We start from the raw sequence: 23425 nt of genomic DNA, 5'->3' as shown, positions 1-23425 counted from the left end.
GTTAGGCAATTGTTTTTTCTGTTGATACCAGATAAATGTTCTTAATTCAGTGTTGAGCACAATGAAACAAAACTTATGTTGGAATTAATATGATATTGCAATATATTTCAGATATACCAGTATATTCAGAGTCGCTTTTATCGGTCTCCAGAGGTGCTACTGGGAATGCCTTATGACCTTGCTATCGACATGTGGTCCCTTGGGTGTATTTTGGTTGAAATGCACACTGGAGAACCTCTGTTCAGTGGAGCCAATGAGGTATATGATGATTGCTTTCTAAATTCTGTTTCTGTTTTCATAATTTCCTTTTGTTTTTTAATCTTTGACTGTGTAATCTTAAAATTTTTTTTTAGGAAAAGACGTCTGCGTATAATCAAGTTAAATATTCAAGTGTTGGGTCAGTTTTGAATTTATATTGTTCATTTAAAAAGTTTTTCAATTATTGTAATGGTGAGTTTAGGATTTTGAGATGGGAAGTGAGATCTTTTCATCTGCTAATAAGGAAAACAATAAGTTAGATTAGAAAATGTTACGCATTTTGGTTTAAATGTTACAGATTTTAAGTATAATATAACAGAAAAAGGTAACAAAGGCACGAGGGCCACTATGAAAACGGTGTCAACATTGCTGTAAATTTTGAGGGTACGATTTAGAATTTAAGAAGTGATGGCTGGCAGCCTTGATGAGATTTGATCCGAGTAATTTAGGGTGAATTACGATTATAGAATTTTAGAGCTACAGGCTATATGTACTTCTTTTAATTCATGGGTTTCCGGTCTGTTCTCAGAAGGTGTTGGAAAGTCAGAGGCAGTGCCTAGGAGGGCACGGGAGAGGCCATGCTCTCTTGTAGTCAGAGGAATTGGACTTCCATTGGCTTTAAAACCTTGTGGGTTTTTTTTGTGTTTTGAAGAAAAGTTAACCATTACAGATCTTGATCAGTCCATGCATTTATAAATAAGAAAAGAAAGACCATGACTTACACAGGGTTATACAACTCTTAATATGGCGTCGGAAACGTGTCCCTTCCATCCTTTTAATTCACTTGAACTACAGGAGTAGTGAGCTAGTCCTGGGCAGTAACTGGCATAGTGTGTGTTTGGTATTGTTTTGTCATCCTTAATATTATCCTGTAAATCAGGATCTTTCTCATGAGCTTACACGGTATTAAATTCAATTGTATTAATTCTAACTAAAACATAATGAGATACAATTAACTGTATTTTATTAAATCATGTGAAACTTCAGTGGCTTCCACCTCACCCATTGTAAGAGCCAAGTTCTTTGAGTGGTTCAAAGAATCCCCCATTCCCTGTGACTCCTGCGCTCTCTCTGCGACCTTGCCTCCCCTCGCTCTCCCTGGGCCAGCACGCAGCCTTACTCTGTGGTCCCTTGGAAACAGGAGCCACAGGCCCATGGTACTAAGGCCTTTGCATCAGTGCTTCTCCATGCCTGAAATGCCCTTTCCCCAGGGAGCGCGTGGCTCCTTCCCTCCCTGCCTGGGTCTTTGCTGTCATACCGTCTTCTTGGTGACACCCTGCTTTCGGTTGCAGTGCCCCTTCTCACCCTCCATCTTTGAATTTCCTCATGGTTCTTCGTCGTCGTCTGACCTAATGTATTTCATTATGTGTTTGTTCATTAGTGATCTCTTCCCCTATCGTACGAACTTTTTGGCAGGGATTTTTTTTTATCTGTTTTGTTTACTGCTATGTTCTACTGAGCATGGCTTCTAGCATATAGGAGACACTTGGTATTTGAGTGAATGAACCTGCACTTAAAAATATACTTTATTTGGTCCACACTTTATTAAGCCTGTGGGATTTTTTTTTTGGATGGTTATTTGATTTTACGTGTTCATTTGTTTAATTGTCTGTCCTGCCCTGTGTGGAATGGTGGGCTCCAGGAGGGCAGGGACTGTGTCTCTTTTGTTCATTATCGTGTGCTCAATGCCTAAGAGGACACGCGCAAGATGCTCTGTTTAAAATTTATGGATGAGGGGCGCCTGGGTGGCTCAGTCGGTTGAGCATCCAACTTCGGCTCAGGTCATGATCTCACGGTCTGTGGGTTCGAGCCCCGTGTTGCGCTCTGTGCCGACAGCTCAGAGCCTGGAGCCTGCTTCGGATTCTGTGTCTCCCTCTCTCTCTGACCCTCCCCTGTTCATGCTCTGTCTTTCTCTGTCTCAAAAATGAATAAAACGTTACAAAAAAAATTAAAAAAAATAAAATAAAATTTATGGATGAACGAATGAACTGGTGAGGAGAAGCAGGATGTACTACAGTAGAAGTTACAGGCGTTTTTGTTTTTATTTTTAATACAGGTAGATCAGATGAATAAAATAGTGGAAGTTCTGAGTATTCCACCTGCTCACATTCTTGACCAAGCACCAAAAGCAAGAAAGTTCTTTGAGAAGTTGCCAGATGGCACTTGGAACTTAAAGAAGACCAAAGATGGAAAACGGGTAAAATAGGGAAACTTGATTTATTTATTTATATTTTTATATGTATATTTATTTAGCCTGTGTTACTTATTTCACAGCAGCTGTTGGTAGCTCACTTTGTATTTTGAAATCAGTGTCTCCGTTAACAATTTCATTAAGAACCTAGGTGTCTGCTTTCTTCAAAAGTTGGGTATAGTTTGCCCTGAACTGTCTGTATGGACGAGTGTGTGTTTAATGGGCAGAGTTAAGGCTTCATGTTGGAAACTGTATGTCTGCCGTGTGACACAGCTGATCAAATCAGCGTGCCTCATTTCAGCAGTAGAATCCGAAAGTTCAACCTCTGTCTGTCACAGTGAGTGTATATAACGACGTCACAGTAAACAGTACTGCAGCTGTGGGCAGTAGAGGTCAGGATTGCAGTAAACGGCTTTTTCAAAACAATTCGTTCCGACGGGAGGAAAGAATTTTTGACTTGGGCGATTTGTGGCAAGAATATCAACCGACTCAGTAATCCTTCGGCAGATTTCAGTTCTGGTTCCTAGCTCGGTGGCATGGATGGCAGGGATGTCAGTCCAAAACCCTTGCAATTAAGGTTTTCAAAATGTTAGGTTGTTGTAGTAATTTTCTTCTGGTTTCAGATCGCTAGACTGCGTCAGTTTAACAGAGTGAACGATGGCAGTTTCGCATCCTCATCTCCTTTTTGTTTGATATAAATGTGAAAATAATCATGTGTTTTGTAATCTAGTTTGTCTCTGGTGTAAGAAGAACGTGATGTATAAATACCTGATGGTGTGTGATCTTTGCACCGGACACCTTGGGGTTGTAGTTTAAACACGTTGTTACCACTTAGGACGTTTTATTTCCGCGCCACTTTGTATTTTGCCCCTTGCATTTTAGCGATGCTGCCACCAGGTGTCCTTTCCAGTGAACTGAAGATGATGGTTCTTGGCTTTAATTCACCTTCACGTAGGCTTTTAGTACCAAACGATTTTCTTTAGAAGATTTAAAAATACATCTGTAATTGTATCTTTCATACCTGGTTGTAACTGACTGCACTCTGCCTTATTCTCTGAGCTCTAGGCAGGGCAATATCCGGCAGCCACAGTCAGCCTCCTCCCGCTAAGGAAGGGATGGCAAACACCACACAAGCATCCTGAATCCTTCTGCCTTTGTCCACGGAGCGAGCTCAGTCATGGCCCCTTTCCCCTTGAACCCAGAGCACAGCCTGGGAATCCTTAGCTTCACCAGCCTTCAAGGTAGCTCCAGCCAGTCGATCTGAAATAGAGTTGGAGGGTATGAAACCTCCTTCGTGTTTTCTCTCTCCGCAGTACAGGTGGCTACTGCTTTCTCCATTTGGAATCTTTTTGTTTTTTGTTGTTTTTTTTTCCGCCAGTTTTTTCTTTTTTTCTAAAGAAAACGTTCATCCCATCCCATGCACATCTCTGCCTTATAAAACCACAGTGAAGCTACTATGGGCCGAAACCTATCATTTCTCCCAAACTGATCTATAATTACTTTTTAACAAAATTATGGGGGGGGGGCATTTCAGAAAAGAGTAGATAAATCTTTTCCCTTCTTAAAATTGGAAGTATCTTAACCTGTATTTAATACCTCTTACTTAACTATAGGTTTTATGAGATTTCCCTTAGTTGCAATTAGCAACTCATTTAAGAAACTTAAAGTATAAAATAAGTATTTGTCTTCGGACATAGGTAAATTTTGCACCAACCAAAAACTCAAATCCAGAACCAAATGATTACTTTATGAACGCTGCACTAGGGAGTTTAACCAGAAGTATAAACTCATTGCGTGTGCAATCGTTGGGTATCTTTGTACTGTTTATTTTCTCAGTGATTTTATTTTTACTGGTAATTTCTCACCTATGTGTCAAGAGCCCCTTTTAGCTGCCTAGTAATGATATCTATACTATGTGTATGTTTTTTTTGGTGGGGAAAGTGGATGAAGAATTAAGATGCTGATTTGTTGAAGTATAGTTTAGATACAATAATATAACCACTAGCTAGAATAAGATAACAGAATATTGTTGTGACCCTTTGTCATCCCACCCCTACTTGCTGATTTCTCTCGTCCTAGGTTAGTTTTTGCCTGTTCATAGGTAAAATTCATATGAATGTAGTCCTATAGTATTTACTGTTTTGTTTCCTTCACTTTAACAAACATCATTTTTGGAAATTCATGCGTATTGTGTGTGTCAACAGTTATTTCATTTTACTGCTTCATAGTATTCTATCGAAATTAAAATGTTGTAGTTTATCTGTATGTACCTGTCCGTGGACGTTTGGATTGTTGCCAGTTCGGAACTATTATGAATAAGGGTTCTGGGGACATCATTGCATAAATCTTTTGTACACATGTGTTGTCATTTCTCTAGGGTCATTGCCTGGAGGTAGAATTGCCAGGTCATAGGGTATATGTGTGTTGATCTTCACGAGAAAATACAGTTCTCCAAATTTTTTCATCATTTTACATCCCTACTGAGTATGAGGGTTCTAGTTGTATGACATCCTCCCCATTTGACGTGGTCTCTCTTTCTGAAATTAGCCATTCGGATGGGCAAATGTACGTAGTGGTCTCATTTGCATTTATTTCCCCATGACTAATGGTATGTGCTTTTTAAGCATTCGTAGAGCTTTTTTTGTGACCATCTTTCCAGTCTTTTACTCATTTATTGTTGAGTTGTTTAATTGAGTTGGAGGTTTTTTTGTTTTTGTTTTACACATAATGAATATAAGTGCTTTGTCATACATGTGTCCATATTTTTTCCCCGGACTGTAGTTTACTATTTCTTTTCTTAGTGGTGTTTTTTTGATGAGTGGGAAATTTTACTATTTTCAAATGAAATCAAATCTGTCAACTTTTTTTAGTGAAGGCTTTGTATCTGAAGAAATCTTTGCTTTCCTCAAGTTTGTGAGGGTATTCTGTGCTTTCTTTTAAAAGATTTTTTGATCCTAGCTTTTATGGTTAGTCCTGGGGTTCATCTCGAATTAAGTTTTAAGGATGGAATGAGGTGTAGGAGTTGATGTTCACACCCCCCAGATGCCTGCCTTAGAGTTACAGCATCGTTTGTTGGATAGTTGCCTTTCCCCGTCAATCTGGGTGCTTTTATTCAGTTATTGTTCTTTTTTGTGCGGGCTTGTATTTGCACCCTGTTCTGTTACGTTGCTTTTATCAGTCCTTGAACCAGTACGACAGTGCTGGTTGCATACCGTGTGGGAAGTCCCCAATGCAGGTAGTGTAAATTCACCAGCATCTTTTCTTCCGTTTTAATTTTTTTTTTCCCCTCCCTGTTCCCCAGGTCCTTTTTATTTATGTAGAGATTTTAGAATCAGCTTATAAGTCTGTTAAAAAAAAAAAAAAAATCTTGCTGGAGTTTCTGTTTGGATTGCATTAAGGGTCCATCCAGGAGAATGGACATCTTAACAGTATTGTGTCTTCAGTCTGTGATCATGGTTTATCCATTTATTTAGTCTTTCATTCTTCTCAACAACATTTTGTGGGGTTTAGTGCAGAAGTTTCACACATATTTTTAGTTCGTTTTATTTAATTTCTGATTTTTTCATACAATTTTTAAAGTATCGTTAAATGTCATTAAAATGTCATTTTTAAAGTATCGTTTTCTACTTTTCTCATTGAAAATATGTGGAAATAGAATTGAGTTTGTATATTAACTCGTATCCTAAGATCGTGCTACATGTACCTATTTGTTGTAGTTTTTTATTTGTTTTTAGATTCTGTAGGGCTTTCTACTTACTCACATCCTCCACAAATGAACAGTTTTATTCTTTCAATCTGTATGCCTTTATTTATTTTTCTTGTTTTATCGTACTGACTAGGACCTCCGTATATTGAGTAGTTTTGGTGAGAATGGACATCTCCCCGTGTTCTCAATCTTGTGGGAAAGCATACCTATTTAAGTATGGTGCTCGTTGTGTATGTGTCTTGTAGCTCTGTCGGGTTGAAGGAGTAGTTTCCTGTGTTTTTAGAGAAGTGTCTTACTTGTTTGTTTTTCTAAATCATGAGTGGGTTTTGGATGTTGTCACATGCTTTCTGCACCTGTAGAGATGATCATATGGTTTTTTCCCTGTTATGTGGTAAAATACATCAATAACTCTTAGAATATTAAGCTCAACCTATGATAAACCACACTTCCTACGTATTGCTGGGTTCAGTTTGCTAGTCTACATTGGTAGGAATATTTGTCTAAAATTTTAATATAATGCCTTCATTAGGTTTTGATCCCAGGATTCTGCTGGTCTCATAAAACTATTGGGGAAGTATTCTTTCTTGATTTTTCTGAAAGAGTTTGTATAAGATTGGCATTATTTCTTTTGTAAATGTTTAATAGAGTTCATCGATGAAGCTATCAGGACTGGAGATGTTCTTTGTTAGAAGGTTATTAATTGTAGCTCACATTTTTTGGTAAATATATGGCTATTTGGAGTTTCTTTTTTGAGTCCATTTTGGTAGGTATGGATTTCAAGCAATTTGTCCTCATCTAAGTTGTTGGCTTTGTCAGCATAAAATGACCCATGATATTTCGTTATTATCTTTGTAGTTTCTAGAGGATCTGTAGTGATACAGTCTCTCTTGTATTCCTAACATCGGTCATTCCTGTTTTCTCCTTTTTCCCATTACTCTTGCTAGTGGTTGTCAAATTTGCCAGTCTTTTCAAGCAACCAGTCTTTTGTTTTTTACTGTTGCTTCGTCTTGTTTCTATTTCACTGGTGCTTTTCTCTGTTATTTCTTTTTCTTCTCCTTACTTTAGGCTAAATTTGCTTTTTCTAGCTTCTGAAGGTGGAACCTTAGATCATTCATTTAAAACTTTCTTCTCATAGCATTTAATGGTATAAATGTCCCTCTAACTATTGCTTTAGCTGCATGCAGCAACTTTTGATATATTTTAAGTCTCATTGATTTTGAAACATTTCTAATTTCCCTTGTGATTTCTTTTTACTCATTGTTATTTAGAATCTTGTTATATAATTTCAAAATATTTGAGGATTTTCTAGGTATCTTATTGTTAGCTGATTTCTAATTCAGTAGCATCATGGGTCAGAAAACATGATTTCACTCCTTTAAGTGAAATTCATTGAGACTCGTTTTAGAATATAGCAGGTAATCTCACCTTGTGAATGTCCTGTGTGCCGTTGCAAAGAATTGCATTTTATACAGTTGTTTGGTGTAGTGGTCTACCGATGTCAGTATAGGTCAGGTTGTTCGATTTTTTTTTTTTTTTCATATCTTTTACATCCTTATTTTATATGTGTGTGTACATGTGTCTGCCTGTGGATATTAGTTTTATCAATGACAGAGGGGAATGGTAGCCTTTAGTGATAATTCTGGATTTGTCTTCATCTCCCTTTCGTTGCTTTATGTGTTTCAAAGCTCTCTTAGTAGGTGTGTACCCTTTTAGTATTGTTGTGACTGTGATAAATTGACTTTTTCATTATGATGAAATGTCTCTTTTTATCTCTAGTAATATTTCTAATTGTTAAGTCAGACTTGTCTGGTATTACACTACCTGTACCAACCTTCTTATTCGTAACATTTTCATAGTCTGTACTTTCTGTGCCCTTTAACGTCAAATCTGTCTGTATTTATATATGAAATACAGCTTTTGTATGCAACATTTAGTTGTCAAGCCTTTTAATCCAGTCAGATAGTCTCTTTTTTTCACGTTCAGTTTTTAACCCATTTAGTTATTTGGAAGTTTAGGTTTTAACTGTTGTATTTGTTCTCTGTCTCACCTCTTTTTTCCCCCATTCCTTCTTTCCTGCCTTCTTTTGGGTCAATGGAGTACTTTCTGGTGTTCTGGTATTTTCTTTCATCTGCTCTCTTGACCCTTTAGCTCTTACCCTGTGTGTAATTTTTAGTGTTACACGTACCCTTAATGCATCAGTTGACGTTCACGTAACACCACGTGATCAAGCATGCCCTTTTGTCTAACCGTCTACCTCTTGTGCACGTGGCATCGTACGTCACTTCTGCATATGTTATAACCCTCACAGCAGACACATCGACTGCTTAAATAAAAAGGGACTTTTAAAGAAATTTTGAAACACACACAAAATAAAGATACTAAAAAGGTCTTTTCTGTTTACCTATGTACGTTCTTGATTCCTTCCCACCCTTCTTGGCTTCCGGCCTGAAGAACTTCGTCTAACTTTTTTATTTTGTAGGGAATAACTTTTGCTGATGGTGTCTCTCAGCAGTTGTTTATCTGAAAATATCTTTATTTACTTTCTTAAGGAAGATAATGGACATTTCCATGGATGTAGAATTCTAGGTTGACATTTCAGCAAAAGAGAAAAGAGGTTATAACATTGCTTTGTGTATCACGTTGTTTCTAAAGAGAAGCCAGTGGCTTTTCTAAGTATCCTTCCCTATATGTAATGTTTCTCCCTTTCCCCCTTCCTTCTGGCTGATTTTAATGTTTTCTGTTTTTGTTCAGTTATTCAATAATTTGACTCTTATGTCTCCAGGTATAGCTTTCTTTGTATTTATTTTCCTTGGAGTTGTTAAGTTCTGGGGTCTGTGGGTTGATCGCTTTCGTCAGTTTTTCCTAAGACTGTATCTTTTCCAGTATCTGTTGCCTCAGTCTTTCTTCTCCTTCTAGTTCTCTACTGAAATGTGTGTGACAGGCTCAGCATGATCTCAGAGGTCTCCAGTTTGTTCATGCTGTTTTCTTTTTTGTTTTAGTTTGGATAACTCCTTTGCTCTGTCTTCTGATTCACTGATTTTTTTTTTTCCTCTGCTGAGTCCAGTCTGCTGTTAAAACCATTACGTGAATTCTTGATTTCTGATATTGCATATTTTAGTTCTGACATTTCCGCATTTCCACTTACTTACCTTTCAGGGAAAGGTTGCATTTGGTCTTCTGTCACCCCCCATCTATTCACACATGTTGTGCACCTTTTGAACTAAAATCTTTTACCTATTTGTTTATCATGGTTATTTGTAATGCCGGCCTGCCAGTTTCAGCATCTGGGTGGTTTACTTATGTGGGTCTTCCGACTAATTTTTGCACTTTGATTACGGACCCATCTTTTTAAAATTTCTTGTGTCTGTAGTTTTTTAAATGCACGCTGGACTTTGTATCTGAGAACAGTTGTGATGGAGGTAAACCCTCCCTCCAGAAAGAGATGCACCTCTTACTCCGTCATATGGGACTCAGTCCATCTCCTTTGTAGCTGAGCTGAATCTGGGCCTTGCTTTGTTTGTTCGCTCCACCTAGATTCTGTTCTCCACTGTCTTCCTAGGTTTTAAGCAGTGTCTGTGGAGACCTGAGTGCTCTCTCTGCAGCCCTGCTGCCCCAGGCAGTCTGTCCGTCCTGCTGCTCAGTTCCCTGGGGGCTCATGTCTGGGCTCTCCGCCTGCCCTCCACCTTTGGCCCGTCCACACTGCCAGGAGTTGGTTCAGAGTTGGGCTGGATTCTTCTTACCCACATCTCTGGCATTTGCTCCTTCCCTCACCTTAGGTCTCTTCTCTCCTAGAAAGGGCTTCTCATTTTCTGGAATTCCGTCAACTCTGATTTGTTTAGTTCTTGGCACTCAGATGGGTTTTTTAAATGGAATGATTTTGTGGCCTACCTGCTGGCGTGTTTTTGCTTTCAGAGTGAGAGCCGTGGTCTCTTACGAATTTCTGCATTGTCACTAGAAGCAAAAATCGGTGATGCCATTCTGAATAAATTCAATATTCATAAGCGTCTTAAGGGTTCTACCACCATCTATTAAAAAAGGAGTTTTCAGAAAAATCTCAACACGTGTTAATTTATTACTCAGCATATTCTAAATGCTTTTAATTTCGTTATCTAAATATGAAAGTGGTGGGGGAGCGCCTGGCTGGCCCAGCCTGAAGACCATGCACCTCTTGGTCTTGGGGTCATGAGTTCAGTCCCACACTGGGTGTAGAGATTACTTAAAAAAATAAACGAAATGAGAACGGTAAATCCGGGCGTGTAGGGTTAAACCAGTGAATCTTCACTTGGAGTGATTACCACAGCTTTGGAGAGCCATTGTTAGGAAAGGAAGTGCATCCGAGGTCACGTGTATCAGGCAGAAAAGCGATTCGGACCACTGGGCCGGAGCAGCGGTCGCACCAGAAGGTAAAAGCTTAAGGCTTTTGTGGGCTTCTGTTGCATATTATGTGGTTGTGTTTGTTTGTTTTTACAACCTTTAGAAATATAAAACCCATTCATAGCTGAAGCTATAGAAAAACAGCCCAGGCTAGGCCTTTGTTTGCTGACCCCTGGGCCACATGATCTTTATAGTCATTTTTGGTCTCGAAATTATTTTGAATTTCTCCAACAACAAGCGCATTTGGAATAGTAATGTGTGAAAATCCAGAGAATCTGAGTATAAAGCGTTCTTTTTAATAAAGGTCTCAATATATAACATATTTAAGCATATTTGAAGTTATGCAGGCTTTTACATACTCCATCACATTTAGAGAAAGCTTTTTTTTATCTTTCTTCTCTTCAGGAGTATAAACCACCAGGAACCCGTAAACTTCATAATATTCTCGGAGTAGAAACAGGAGGACCCGGTGGGCGTCGTGCTGGGGAATCGGGTCATACCGTGGCTGACTACTTGAAGTTCAAAGACCTCATTTTAAGGATGCTTGATTATGACCCCAAAACTCGAATTCAACCTTACTATGCCCTGCAGCACAGTTTTTTTCAAGAAGACAGCTGACGAAGGTACAAACACAAGTAACAGCGTGTCCACGAGTCCCGCGATGGAGCAGTCACAGTCCTCCGGAACCACCTCCAGCACGTCCTCCAGCTCAGGTCGGTCCTTCTGATACTCGGGGAGGCCTGGAAGCGTTTCTTATTTTTGTTACAAGGTGGGGGTTACTGTAAAGTCTTTGAAGAATTGGTTGTTGGGATAGGGAGGAGTTGTTTTACCTAAATCTACCCTTTGTAGTTAGTAAAACATTTCACCTGTCCCCAAGCTCTGATACTTAATTACGCGTGATAAATTCTGCTTGGCAGTTGGAAACGAAACCCTTTCTTTCTTGTTTTTTTTAAATGTGTTTTTTTTTAATGTTTGTATCTATTTTTGAGACAGAGCATGAGCAGGGGAGGGGCAGAGAGAAAGGGAGACAGAATCCGAAGCGGGCTCCAGGCTCTGAGCTGTCCGCACAGAGCCCGACACGGGGCTCGAACCCAGAGACTGTGAGATCATGACCTGAGGCGAAGTTGGGCGCTCAGCCGACTGAGCCCCACAGGCGCCCCTCTTAGCCAAAGTTTTCCTTTGGTTTCTTAAGTAGAAATACTTTGTTCACGTGCTTGAACTTTCCCCTAACTTAACCCAAACCAGACTGTCGCGTGTTAGTTCACTGGTCGGTGTGAAAGAACTTAGAGAATTGGATGACTTCCTGATACGCTTTGAGGTTCATACAGCTTTTTGCGCGTGCCGTACCTTCGGTGTTAACGTGAGTGTTGGAATACATACTTGAGCAAAGTTAACTTCAGACTTACAAGTACTGTGTTGTGATCCCGAAGGTGGATCGTCGGGGACGAGCAACAGTGGGAGAGCCAGGTCAGACCCGACGCACCAGCACCGACACAGCGGCGGGCACTTCACAGCTGCCGTCCAGGCCATGGACTGTGAGACTCACAGTCCCCAGGTGAGCTCCCCGCCGTGGAGGCCCGGCCCCGCAGCAGCCGGCCGGGGCCGCGGTGGGCGCCAAGCGCATTTCCGATGGTTGTGTCGTTTACCCCACGGGGTCTTAGTAGCTTCCACGCGTGTAGGGAATTCTGCCCTGTCCGTAACTAAGGAAGCACGTCTTTGCAGTTTTCTCCCTCGCTATGTAGAAGTAGCTAGCGTTTCTTGGGTGCATACCAGCCACTGTTCCGGTTGTTATTCCCTGTGTTTATCTCATTTACGACAGTAGCACTTGGAGCCTTACACTGTTCGAGTTTCCCTTTTAACTTTGGGAACCGACCCTTGATGGGTTCAGTAACTTTCCCTGGCTTGTGCTCTTCATTACTGTGCTCCGACCGCTTCCTGTGATCTTTGGTCACTCATGGTCCTTGATTCCGAAGCAGTTTGTGGTCTCTCACCTCCATGTTGTTTTGGGGTTACTTTGGGGTTTTTTTTGCTTTTGCTTTTGTTTTTAATATCTATTTACTTTTGAGAGACAGAGACTGAGGTGGGGAGGGGCAGAGAGCGAGGGAGACACAGGACACTGAAGCAGGCTCCAGGCTCCGAGCTGTCAGCATAGAGCCCGACACGGGGCTCGAACTCACGGACGGTGAGATCGTGACCTGAACCGAAGTTGGGCACTCAGCCGACAGCCATGCAGGCCCCCCTCGTTTGTTTTTGAAACGTGTTAAAGAAGAGGCTGTAATCGGGTATTTTTCTTTTCAATGGGGTGAAGCAGATGTTGGTAGTAAAAATATTTATGAAATACTCTTTGTAAAATACTAACTCACACTGGGCACTGTGTCACGGTGCTGTGTGACGAGGGGCCGGCGTATCATTTGTAAAAGCGAAGTCAGGACAGGTTGCTGAGTATCACGCCCCATTCTCGTGGCTGGGGCTGCTGGGCGCTGCGGAGAAGACCACAAGCAGCAAGCTGGCACGGTCGGTGCCGTTGCCAGTTCCTAGTGCCCAGCCTCTGGGCGGGCTCGCCATTCCTCATCACCTCGTGTCTCCCCCGTTCTCTGTAGGCGCTGTTTCCAACGCCCCTGCTACTCTTTTTAGAAACTGACCTCTTGCTCAGCCTCTGGCTCCTGGGTCTGCTTGATTCTCTTCTGTCAGCATCTGATCCCCCCCAGGTCTCTCCCGGCTGGAGCCAGCCCTCCTCCTGGCCCGTGTCTGTCTGGTGTCTGTTTGGCCCTACGTCGTGCTAGCCTGTGGTGGCTGTGTTGGACCCGTGAAGAGTTCCTCGGTCTGCTCCCGTGGGGGACACCGTTGCTGCAAGTGTCACCTGCGGCCGCCACTGAGGAGGCCGGTGCCGGGCATTCAGAGGCTTGTCCTTTTTTGTTCTCACCCACGTGGACAGTTTTGGCTCCTCCCTGCCCTTTGAAGCACTTTCCCTCTTTTTCCCTTGGCAGGACGCCCCCTGAGTTTCCCTCACTTGTCTGGCCTTTCCTTCCCTGTCTCTTTTTCCGGATTCTCCTCTGCCCACCCTGTAGACACGGACGCTCCCAAGGCTTGCGCGCTTGCCGGTTGACCTCGCCCACCCTGTCCGATGCCTCAGTACCGTCTTGGCCCAGGTCCCCCCTCCAGCTTCATTTCTGACCTGGGCCTCTGTTTCTCTTTTGTGTTCCTCGTACAGATGGCCCTAGATTCACCCATTTGTTCAAGCCTTACACCTGGGGGTTAGGTTGGGGAGCTGATCCTTGCCTCGTCTTTTCCCTCATCCCACAGTTGAATCAAGTAGTAAATTGTGTGAATTCTGAATATCCTAAATGTGCTTTTATTTTCTTCACTTCATCCCATTGCTACAACCGTCTCCAGCCTGTCTTCCTATAAAGAATGTTCTAACCTGGTCTTCCAGCATCTAACTCCATTCAGCGGTCAACGCCATTTTCTTCTCTGCGGGCACATGAACATTCAGTAAAGCAGTCTGATGCGGCTTTTCCCTACTTTAAACCAGTGTTTGGCTTTTCCTTTGTACTTAAAAGGGAATTTAGACTTCCTGCGAAGGTCTCAGTGATTGCCACGGTCTGGTCCTTTTCAGGGCATTCTTTCTCCTCTTTATTTGCTCTGGTCTTACTGGATTTTTGTCATTTTTTTGGAATATACCACGTTCTTTCTTGTTTCTCACATGTTCTGTGCTCAGCCTGGAACACTTTTCCCCTGTCTCGGCTTTGGTCGCTGCCACTTACACTTCAGACCTTCACTTAAATGTCGCTATTGGTTTTTGTATCCTTTTTGAGATATTGTATGCATATCCACATACAGATATAGATTCCTAATCTTTGTACACAAACGATAGCGTGCCATGCACAAGTTGATGTTTTGAGTTTGTTTTTTTGCTTGTTTTTTTGGGGGGGGGTCGTTATATGTTTTACATGTATTTTTAATATATATTTGGAGCTCTTTCTACATCAGTACCTGGAGAACTTTTTCTTCCTTCTTCTTCACATGATACTCCCGTGTTTAGATATTCCATAAGTCATTTCCCCTGTTAATTTCCAGTCTTTTTTACTATTACAGATGACGGTAGAATGCCACAGACCTATCACTCATACACATTAAGTGTACCTGTGATAGGAACCCCTAAATGTGAAATCGCAGGTCAGAGAGGGATGTGATCTGTAAGTTTCATAATTGCTGTCAATTGCTCTCCATTTAGTTTTGCCAGTTTAGCCTTCCACCAGCAAGACTTTGGAGAAACAATCGGGGAGGGGGGGGTGATCACCTTTGATCAGTCTGAAATGAAAAATGGTATTGGACAGAAGATATTTTTATTTTGCTTATTTGTTCCTCTTTTTTCTTTAAAAAATGTGTTTTAAGTTTATTTAACTTTTTATGGAAGAGACAGAGAGAGAGAGAGAGAGAGAGAGAATGAGAATGAGAATCCCAAGCAGGCTCCACACTGTCAGTGCAGAGCCTGATGCGGGGCTCGATCCCACAAACCGTGAGATCGTGACCTGAGCCGAAATCAAGAGTCCAATGTCTAACCAATTGAGCCACCCAGGCAACCCTGCTTATTTTCTATTTATACATGAATTTGAGTCGTGTTGTAGTTTAAGAGCCGTCAGTATTTTCTGAGAACTTTCTGCCTCTTTTTCTACTGGATTGTTTTCAGTGGTGTGTCTTAAAGTTTGACTCTCCAGACCACTTCCGCTGAGAAAGAAACGCTTTATGTCAGCTCCTGGTAAAAGACATATTTTCCAGCTCATAGGGACAGAGTAGATAAACAAAATGAGTCAAATTAATAGAAATTGCAAGTACTGCTGATAAAAGGTGTCAGGATGTGATCTAGGATGACGATTTGTTGGGTGGGATGCGTGAGGATTTGAGTAAGCCAGACTGATAATAGACCCCACAAAATATGGTAGCCAAAGGGAGTATGAAGTCTCTTTTTTGGGTAGCGGTCCCGGGAGGGTTTTCAGGTCAGTGGCATGGCTGTCTCCCGTGTCCTGGGCGAATAACTCCGGCCCTTAGGGCCTGGCTGTCTGCTGGCATCCACCGGGCGGGATGTGGGAGGTGTTGGTGGGCCAGGTCCGGCCATGACATAAAAACATCAGAACGTTCATTCGTGTTGCACGGACTAGAGCTCAGTCCCGTGGCCATACCTGAGGACGGGGGAGGCTGGGAAGTGTAGTGCCGCCATGTGGACAGCTGGTAGCTGCTGCCACAGGAGTTGAGGCAGTGTCAGCCAGAGTGGTCAGAGAAGACTCGAACCGAAATGGGAAGGAAGCACCCGAGGAGAAATGAGAAGTCAGAGCATTTTAGGCAGGAAGGAACAGTAGGCACAGATGCCCTGAGACGTTGGAAAGATACGACTACCGGGTGGAGGAATGGAAGGAGGACCCGGTGTTGGAGCCCAGGTAGCAAGAGGAAGGATGGCTGGAGGACAAGGTTGGCGAGACGAACGGTGGCGCCCCCCCCCCCCCCCCCCCCCCCCCCCCGAGGCAGACCACCTATGGATTTTGCATTAGTTTGTTTTTCTAATAAGTGCGCGGAGAAATCATTAAAGGATTTTAATTTAAATAGGAAAGTGATTGGATTTGTGTTTTGAGAAGATTTTTCTTCTGTTATGAAGAATGGGTTGGAAAAAAGGCACAAGGATGGAAGCTGGGAGCGGATTTAGGAGGCGGTTGTGCGGTGTGGGTGAGCGGTGGACGGTAGGAGTCTGGGAGAAGGGATGGTGGTGGAGACCAGGGAAGCAGCCAGGCTGGAGCCGTTTCGAAGGCACGCTCCATGGTACTTGCTGATGGTGTGGATGCAGGAGTTACTGAGCCGCTGATGAAAAGAGTGCTCTTACTGAAACGGGAAAGATGGAGAGAAGAGGGGCTTTACGGGAAAGCCAAGAATTCATTTTGAACCTGTCCAGAATGTTTGTTATCTGATCCTTTCCAGAAAAAGTTTGCTGATCCCTGGCATAAACAATGCATCCCAGGAAAGAAAGTGGCCAGTGAAATAAATACATGAGCCTGTTAATGGATATAGCTTGCTAAAAATTGCAGCTTTCATAGTAAAATACTGGTTCGCTCAAACATACTTGGAATTTTGCGTTCTAATTTTTTTGTTTTTAATGTTTAATTTTGAGAGAGAGAGCGAGAGAGAGAGCGCGCGCGGGGAAGGGGCAGAGAGAGAAGGGGGGAGACCCAGAATCCCAAGCAGGCTCCAGGCTCCGAGCTGTCAGCACAGAGCCCGAGGCGGGGCTCGAACTCACGAACGGTGAGATCATGACCTGAGCCAAAGTCGGATGCTCAACCTACTGAGCCACCCAGGCGGCCCGGGATTTTGTGTTCTAGAACTGACACATTAAAAGTTTCAAAAATCCCCTCTCTCTAATTAACATAAATGCTGGTGTCCTAGCTTTCGATTGAAGATTAAGTAAAGCTTGGAAACAGTACTCTGAATAAATGCTTTGAAAATCTTCTTACAGGTGCGTCAGCAATTTCCTGCTCCCCTTGGTTGGTCAGGCACTGAAGCTCCTACACAGGTTACTGTTGAAACTCATCCCGTTCAAGAAACAACCTTTCATGTAGCCCCTCAACAGAATGCATTGCATCATCACCATGGAAATAGTTCCCATCACCATCACCACCACCACCACCACCACCACCACCACGGACAACAAGCCTTGGGTAACCGGACCAGGCCAAGGGTCTACAATTCTCCAACGAATAGCTCCTCTACCCAGGATTCTATGGAGGTTGGCCATAGTCACCACTCCATGACATCCCTGTCTTCCTCAACTACTTCTTCCTCTACGTCCTCCTCCTCTACCGGTAATCAAGGCAACCAGGCCTACCAGAATCGCCCGGTGGCTGCTAACACCTTGGACTTTGGACAGAACGGAGCTATGGACGTTAATTTGACCGTCTACTCCAATCCCCGCCAAGAGACTGGCCTAGCTGGACATTCAGCGTACCAATTTTCTGCTAATACAGGTTCTACACATTACATGACTGAGGGACATCTGACGATGAGGCAAGGAGCTGACAGAGAAGAGTCCCCCATGACAGGAGTTTGTGTGCAACAGAGTTCTGTAGCTAGCTCGTGACTAAATTGAAACTTGAGTTTGTTTCTTGTGTGTTTTTATAGAAGTGGTGTTTTTTTCCAAAAAACAAAGTGCAAAGCTGCTTGCATCAGAAGGAGATTAACACACTGAACCGCTACAAGAGGGCAAAGCTGACTTTTTTTCTTTTTCTGTTTTTTTTTTTTTTTTTTTAACTTGAAAAGATTGCAAAGGGACAATGAAGTTTTTCAAAGAGCCATGTCCACAAACCCGTCGTCACGGAGAGCGCAGAGGTGTCCTCTTTTCGCCTCCCCCATTTTAACCTGCCACACCCCAGCCGTAGTGGGTTTTTTTGTCTTTTCTGTTCCACAGAAGTTAATGTTCAGATGTTGGTCTTGGTCATTTGCCAACTAATTTTAAAATAAAAAGGCACTGCACATAATTTGCATAAAGGGCCCCACGAGGGTGTTTTTTTTCCTTTTTGTTTTTTCCTTTCTCCTCCCTTTACCCCCCTCCCCCCCCGTTTGTTTTGTTTTGGGTGGGGGGTGGGAAATTTGGGTTTTTAAGTCCTCTAAACACACTCGGGCACGGAAACGCAGTACTGTAAGGAAGAGGGACCTCCAGCTGACACAAACATCACCTTCAGCTGTATGGAAGGGACGGTTGTTTTGGAGTTTGTTTGTAAGGCACAGTGAGCATGCTAAGTGGCGGGGATCAGAACTCTCCTGTCTGAACCTACTGAGGAGCAAAGCAGCAATTACACGGGATCCCGTGGGTCTCCTGTTGGAGAGGCCACGGTAGATAGTAATGGAACGTGACTGGTCTCCTAACCGAGGTGCACTGAGAAGCAATCAACGGGTCAGTCGTGGCCAGTCCTGGGGAGGTCTGAGTGGTGGTCTTTGGGATAACCTTTGGCCTTATGGATTTGGACTCGAAATTAGAAGAGCCTACCATTTCAGATGCAATCACTTTTGGACATGCTTTTGCAGACAGTCCTTAATGCTGAAAACACAGAGAATGGGTAATTCAAGAGGCCTTTCTTTTAAAATAGACTTTTGTGACCCACTAATTGTAAGGTATTGCAAGGTCACTTTGCGTGTGTCATAAAGTTGACTTCCTTATTGGTTGAAGGTCACAGAAGTAGTGGTTTGCTTTGATGGAAATAGCTACAGCTGTGTCCCTTCCTGCTTTTTACTTTTTTTGTTTTTTTTTTTTTGTTTTTGTTTTTTTTTTGTTTCGTTTTTGCTTTTTTTCTCGGCACGTGGTATCTCCACCATTTCTTCTGCACAAAGATGTCTTCTGTTCATCCTGAACATTTTTAAAAAATGCAGAATTTTATGTGACTGCTTTTTTGCCTCACAATTATGCTGTGAATTTTACAAAAATTTATTTTCTTTTTTGATAATTTATTGTACCAAAGCTGTTTTTATAGCACATAGATGTCTGTAACCAATAATGTAGCAGTCCTGCACTTTGACACAAGGTGTAACTAGACCATTTTTAAATGTCAGTTGAAAATTATGGCTGTACTATTGCTTAAACAAAACTGGAACTGTTGTTGAATCCATAGCCAATACATCTACAGCAATCTGTGTTCTGAACATAATAGATTGACATCTAATTCAAGATGACAGCATCTGTTACATTCTAAATGTGTTCAGGCTTCCGAAGGTAAAGGGACACTGGATCCAGAAGCTATGGAACCAGCAGTCGATTCTTGTATTCCTGATTAACCTACTTGTAAACTTGAAAGCAAGACCTTGATTGCACCAACAGGTCCAAAATATGAGCACGAGTAAAGCAAAACTCTCATGCGTGACCTGAAGTGAACAGGCTGGTGTTTAACAGGTGCCTAGTTTTGAGATTATGCTGCCTTAATGTAACACAGTCTGGCAGTTGCTAAATTTGTGTTCCCATTTTTAAATTGACCAATTTTAGGGTGTTATACTTTTGAGCGGTTGAATTGGGAGAATGAAGATAAGTAATTTATCTGTCCGGGATCAAAAGAAGCCTAGGAAAGAAGCAGTAATCTACCTCTGCCGATAACCCTGTTCAAAACAACTCAGCAGAACACCACATTACTTTTTATTGGTCAATTCCATGTGGCTGACTAGGTCAGTTTTTTCTGAACAAAAAGCAGGTTTTTATATGTAAACAGTGACAAAAAGAAAGGCTTAAAACTATGTGAATGTGAATGGAAACTTGGAAATACCGTTTTTATAATCCACAAAATTTTTTTGTTGTTAATCAGGAAATCCATATTTATTTTGTAATTAAATGTCAAGCCTGTGGATGATTTTTGAACTTGGTAGTTCATAAAAGTTTACAGTGAATAAAAGGATATCATCTTGAGTATAGCAATATCAAAAGGAATCAGTAGTTACTGCTGTTTAGGACTATAAGGGGAAGATATTACATGGGTCAGGTCATTTTTTTCTGTGCTGGTTGCCACATCTTAGCAAGCACCAAAAACGAAAGCAGTTTTTAAACCGCTATTTACATAAAGGAAATCATAAAATCCAATGCTTCTGCATACTGTGTTATGTTACAGTCCAGTTTTGTGTGCTTTACTACACGGTTTGGTTACAGGACTTCTGTGCATTGTAAAACATAAACAGCATGGAAAAGGTTAAATACCTGTGTGCAGATTGTAAGATCTGGTCCGGACTTGCTGTGTATATTGTAACGTTAAATGAAAAAGAACCCCCCTTTGTATCATAGTCATGCGGTCTTATGTATGATAAACAGTTGAATAATTTGTCCTCAGACTCTTTACTATGCTTTTTTAAAATTAAGAAAGATGTAAACATAGTAAAAAACTCTTCCTATGCAATTAACCTGGTCCAGGTAATGGGTCTGGTAGGTATACTGAGTATAAGTTTGGTCAAATGTGTAAGAAGGAAATGGTGCGACGTGGACCTAGGCTTCCCAAATCCCGGAAAGTGAAAATTGGAGGTTTTGATTTTGATCATTTTGATTTTCAAAATCATTTCTTTATATGAGTGATTACTATATTCAGTTTCTCTCCTATTCAGAGTGCTAATAGCTTGTAGTTTTTAGAATGGATGTGAGGGTTCAGTGGTTTTTCTTTTAATAGGGTTGGACCTTCTGGGAAACAAGAGGAAATACACGTCATCTCGTTCCTCCTTCCCCAGATCCACGTAGGGGGGCGAATCAGGGACTTCGTTGTGTGGAGTCTGGAACTCCCGCCACAGTGAATTGACGTGTAACCTAAAGTCTTTTCCTTTTATAAATTAATATGTAAGTATATATGAGGGTGGCTTTCAGGAAGGCAGAAAACTTGCTTAAAAAGTTAAATGTGATTCCGTAAAAGGCAAGTTGGCCGCATAAAGTTAGACTTCATCAGAAAGAAAAAAAAAACTGGCTTTAGTTTTTTTCTTACGATCTGAGCATTTTGTTTAACTTCGGTAAGTGGCACGTTTTATATGGGATCAGACTCCAAAAATCCTAAGCATATTTTTATTTAAGGAGTATTAGAATGACCTGTAGAAAATCCTTAAGGCTGCGGTAATTCTAGAAGACCCACGAAATGCCTGTCGCATTTGTCCCTGTACCCTCCTCCTCAGCTCCTGTGTTGTGAAACTGACTGTTGTAGTAAGTCATAGGATAAAAAATACATAAACAAAATACAAAGACAGGATAGCAAATGCCAAATTTTTTCCAGAGCACTTCTCCAGTTTCCTTTTGGCCTTTACTTTGCTCTCAGAATACAAGCTCAGTACTCGTTTTTATGTCCAGTTCTGTAGTGGTGACCAGAACTGATAGGTCAGATGGTTTGTTCCAGATACCAGAGGTTGGTTTTTAGTGCCATATATGAAGACAGTTTGAAATTTTAAGATTAAGGCTTGGGCAGGGCGGGCGGGCGGGGGCCCATTCTGGTATCCTGAGATGGTCTTCGGATTTCTTAGAACCCTCCCTGGGACAGCAGGTGGCCCCCCGCATTGAGAAGCCCTTGGTGTCAGAGTAGAGCAGAAGCTCTCATTTTCTTAATCTTGGGTCTCCTTCGCTAGACTTCATTTCCTAGGGTGAAAACATAACAGTAAGTAATTTTTAGGACAAGGAACAAGAAAAGAGACCCGAAGAAAATAGCTTATTTTCTTTGTCGTCCCTCAAAATGCATAGCAGTACCCCGTGTCCGACAGCCGTCCCCCTGGGGGTCACCTGGCCTCGTAGTTTTACGTGTCCCTGTGTTTCAAGCACTAGATATTTTTTGTGCAGACTCCTTGAGCAAGGTAAGTGGACCATCGGTTTGTGTGTGTGTCCTTCTCGCTGGTGTGCGCGCAGCCTGTGTCCCGCCCGGGTTCCGGTTGCTCCAAGCGAGCGGTGAGCACCAGGGTAGGGTGCTCTTGCACGACTTCCGGTGAGCACCAGGTGTTTGTCGTCATTAATTTGTTTCCACTTTCTTACCCTAAATCTCGTCCAAAGACAAAAAGAGAGCTACGTCGCCAACTAAAACGTTCAGATTTCAGCACACGCGGGATAACCAGGGGCGAGTATGCCTCGCTTTCCGGAAGTTTGCATTGTGCCGCTCGTGTTTGCAAAAAGACCCGTGGTAGCACGGTAACGGCCTTTTTTGTGGGAGCGAGACTCCTCTTCAGATTTCCCGGGTCAGCGAACGCCAGGACCCCGGGGGGGGGGGGGGGGAGGGGGGTCTTCGGCCATTTCGGACGTGGGAAAGTTTTCGGCTGGCGGAAACCTGTGACTGCACACCTAGTGGTCTCTTGACCTGAAGGCGGTTGGTTGTTCGTGGTTTCCCACCTTGAGATGACAAATCGTGGCAGAGTTGCTGGTGACGGATGGAGGAGGTGGGGGTGGGGCCTGGGCAGCTGTGGTTCGGGGGGAGCTTTCCGGGTGACGCTGCACCTGTAGCCCGGCGCCTCTCAGGGCCAGGAGGTGCCTGCGGCTCATCTGACAGAAGTCTGTAGTAAAGAGATTTTAAAGTGTAGATTTATTATGGAAGCTTTTATACATACAGATGTATAAACTAAATATAAACGAGCAACTAAGATTCATCACTCACATTGCATCGTAAAATGTCACGGACAAGCCTCCAACAGAGTCAGAAATGGTCAGATGCACGTGTCTCAGACGTCAACAATTTGTGTCTTTCTGGCATCTTCCCTTTTGGAACTGGGTTGATGTGACCTCTCCGCAGCCCTCGGAGGTCCCGTGAGGGTGACACGTGTTAAGGGTCCCAACGGCGGGCCGGGGACGTCGTCCTTCACGCCTTGGCCCCACTTGGTCTTTGTGAAGCGCAGGAGTTCTCCGGGCCACTGGCCCCCTGGTCTGAGCAAGCCGACGTTTGGGAAGCCCCGTGGTTGTCAGCTCGGAATCGGGTCCAGTCCTTGCTCTTCTCCTGGGCAAGTCGCTTTACCTCTCCGAGCCTCCCTTTCCTCTTCAGTAGAGTGGGAGTAACTGTGGCATCCACTACATGGGGTTCTGCATGGGCTTCGGTGAGCTAATAATGAACGTAAGGATCGTAGCTCGGTACGGGAAGCACTCGAAAAACAGAATCTGTAACTGAATACAGAGCTTGACTCTGCAGCACGAATCAGTCTACTTTTTCTATATGTGAATATAGCAGCCACCCCGGGAACTCAGGTGAGTGGCGTTTTCTGTGGATGATTCAACAGGATTATTTTCCAGTTTATGTTTATTCCTGGAGTCTGTCACTGGGTTGTAACTCTTCCTTCAGTACTTCGTTTTGCTGCTACTTACGTCTATTTTACGATTCTGAGGTTGTAGGTTTTGTAGTTTGCTTTGAGGTAACGTATGATATTTAAATGTCTCATAAAGGATG

The 23425-nt window shown here is 42.6% G+C and overlaps 1 protein-coding gene across 1 annotated transcript in view; it reads left to right on the top strand.

Annotated features, from left to right (window-relative positions):
• The window catches only part of DYRK1A (dual specificity tyrosine phosphorylation regulated kinase 1A), a 139247-nt gene extending 118882 nt beyond the window's left edge, over window positions 1-20365 (top strand). Inside the window, 6 exon segments of the mRNA XM_042957290.1 lie at window positions 112-258; window positions 2315-2455; window positions 10935-11126; window positions 11128-11242; window positions 11960-12084; window positions 17029-20365. Of these exon segments, the coding sequence (XP_042813224.1) occupies window positions 112-258; window positions 2315-2455; window positions 10935-11126; window positions 11128-11242; window positions 11960-12084; window positions 17029-17649 (1341 nt within the window). The 3' untranslated portion in view covers window positions 17650-20365.
• The last annotated feature ends 3060 nt before the right edge of the window (window positions 20366-23425 follow it).

The sequence above is a fragment of the Panthera tigris genome, chromosome C2 (assembly GCF_018350195.1).
Source record: "Panthera tigris isolate Pti1 chromosome C2, P.tigris_Pti1_mat1.1, whole genome shotgun sequence".
NCBI classification, from domain to species: Eukaryota; Metazoa; Chordata; class Mammalia; order Carnivora; family Felidae; genus Panthera; species Panthera tigris.
This window is presented reverse-complemented; position numbering and strand designations above follow the sequence as displayed.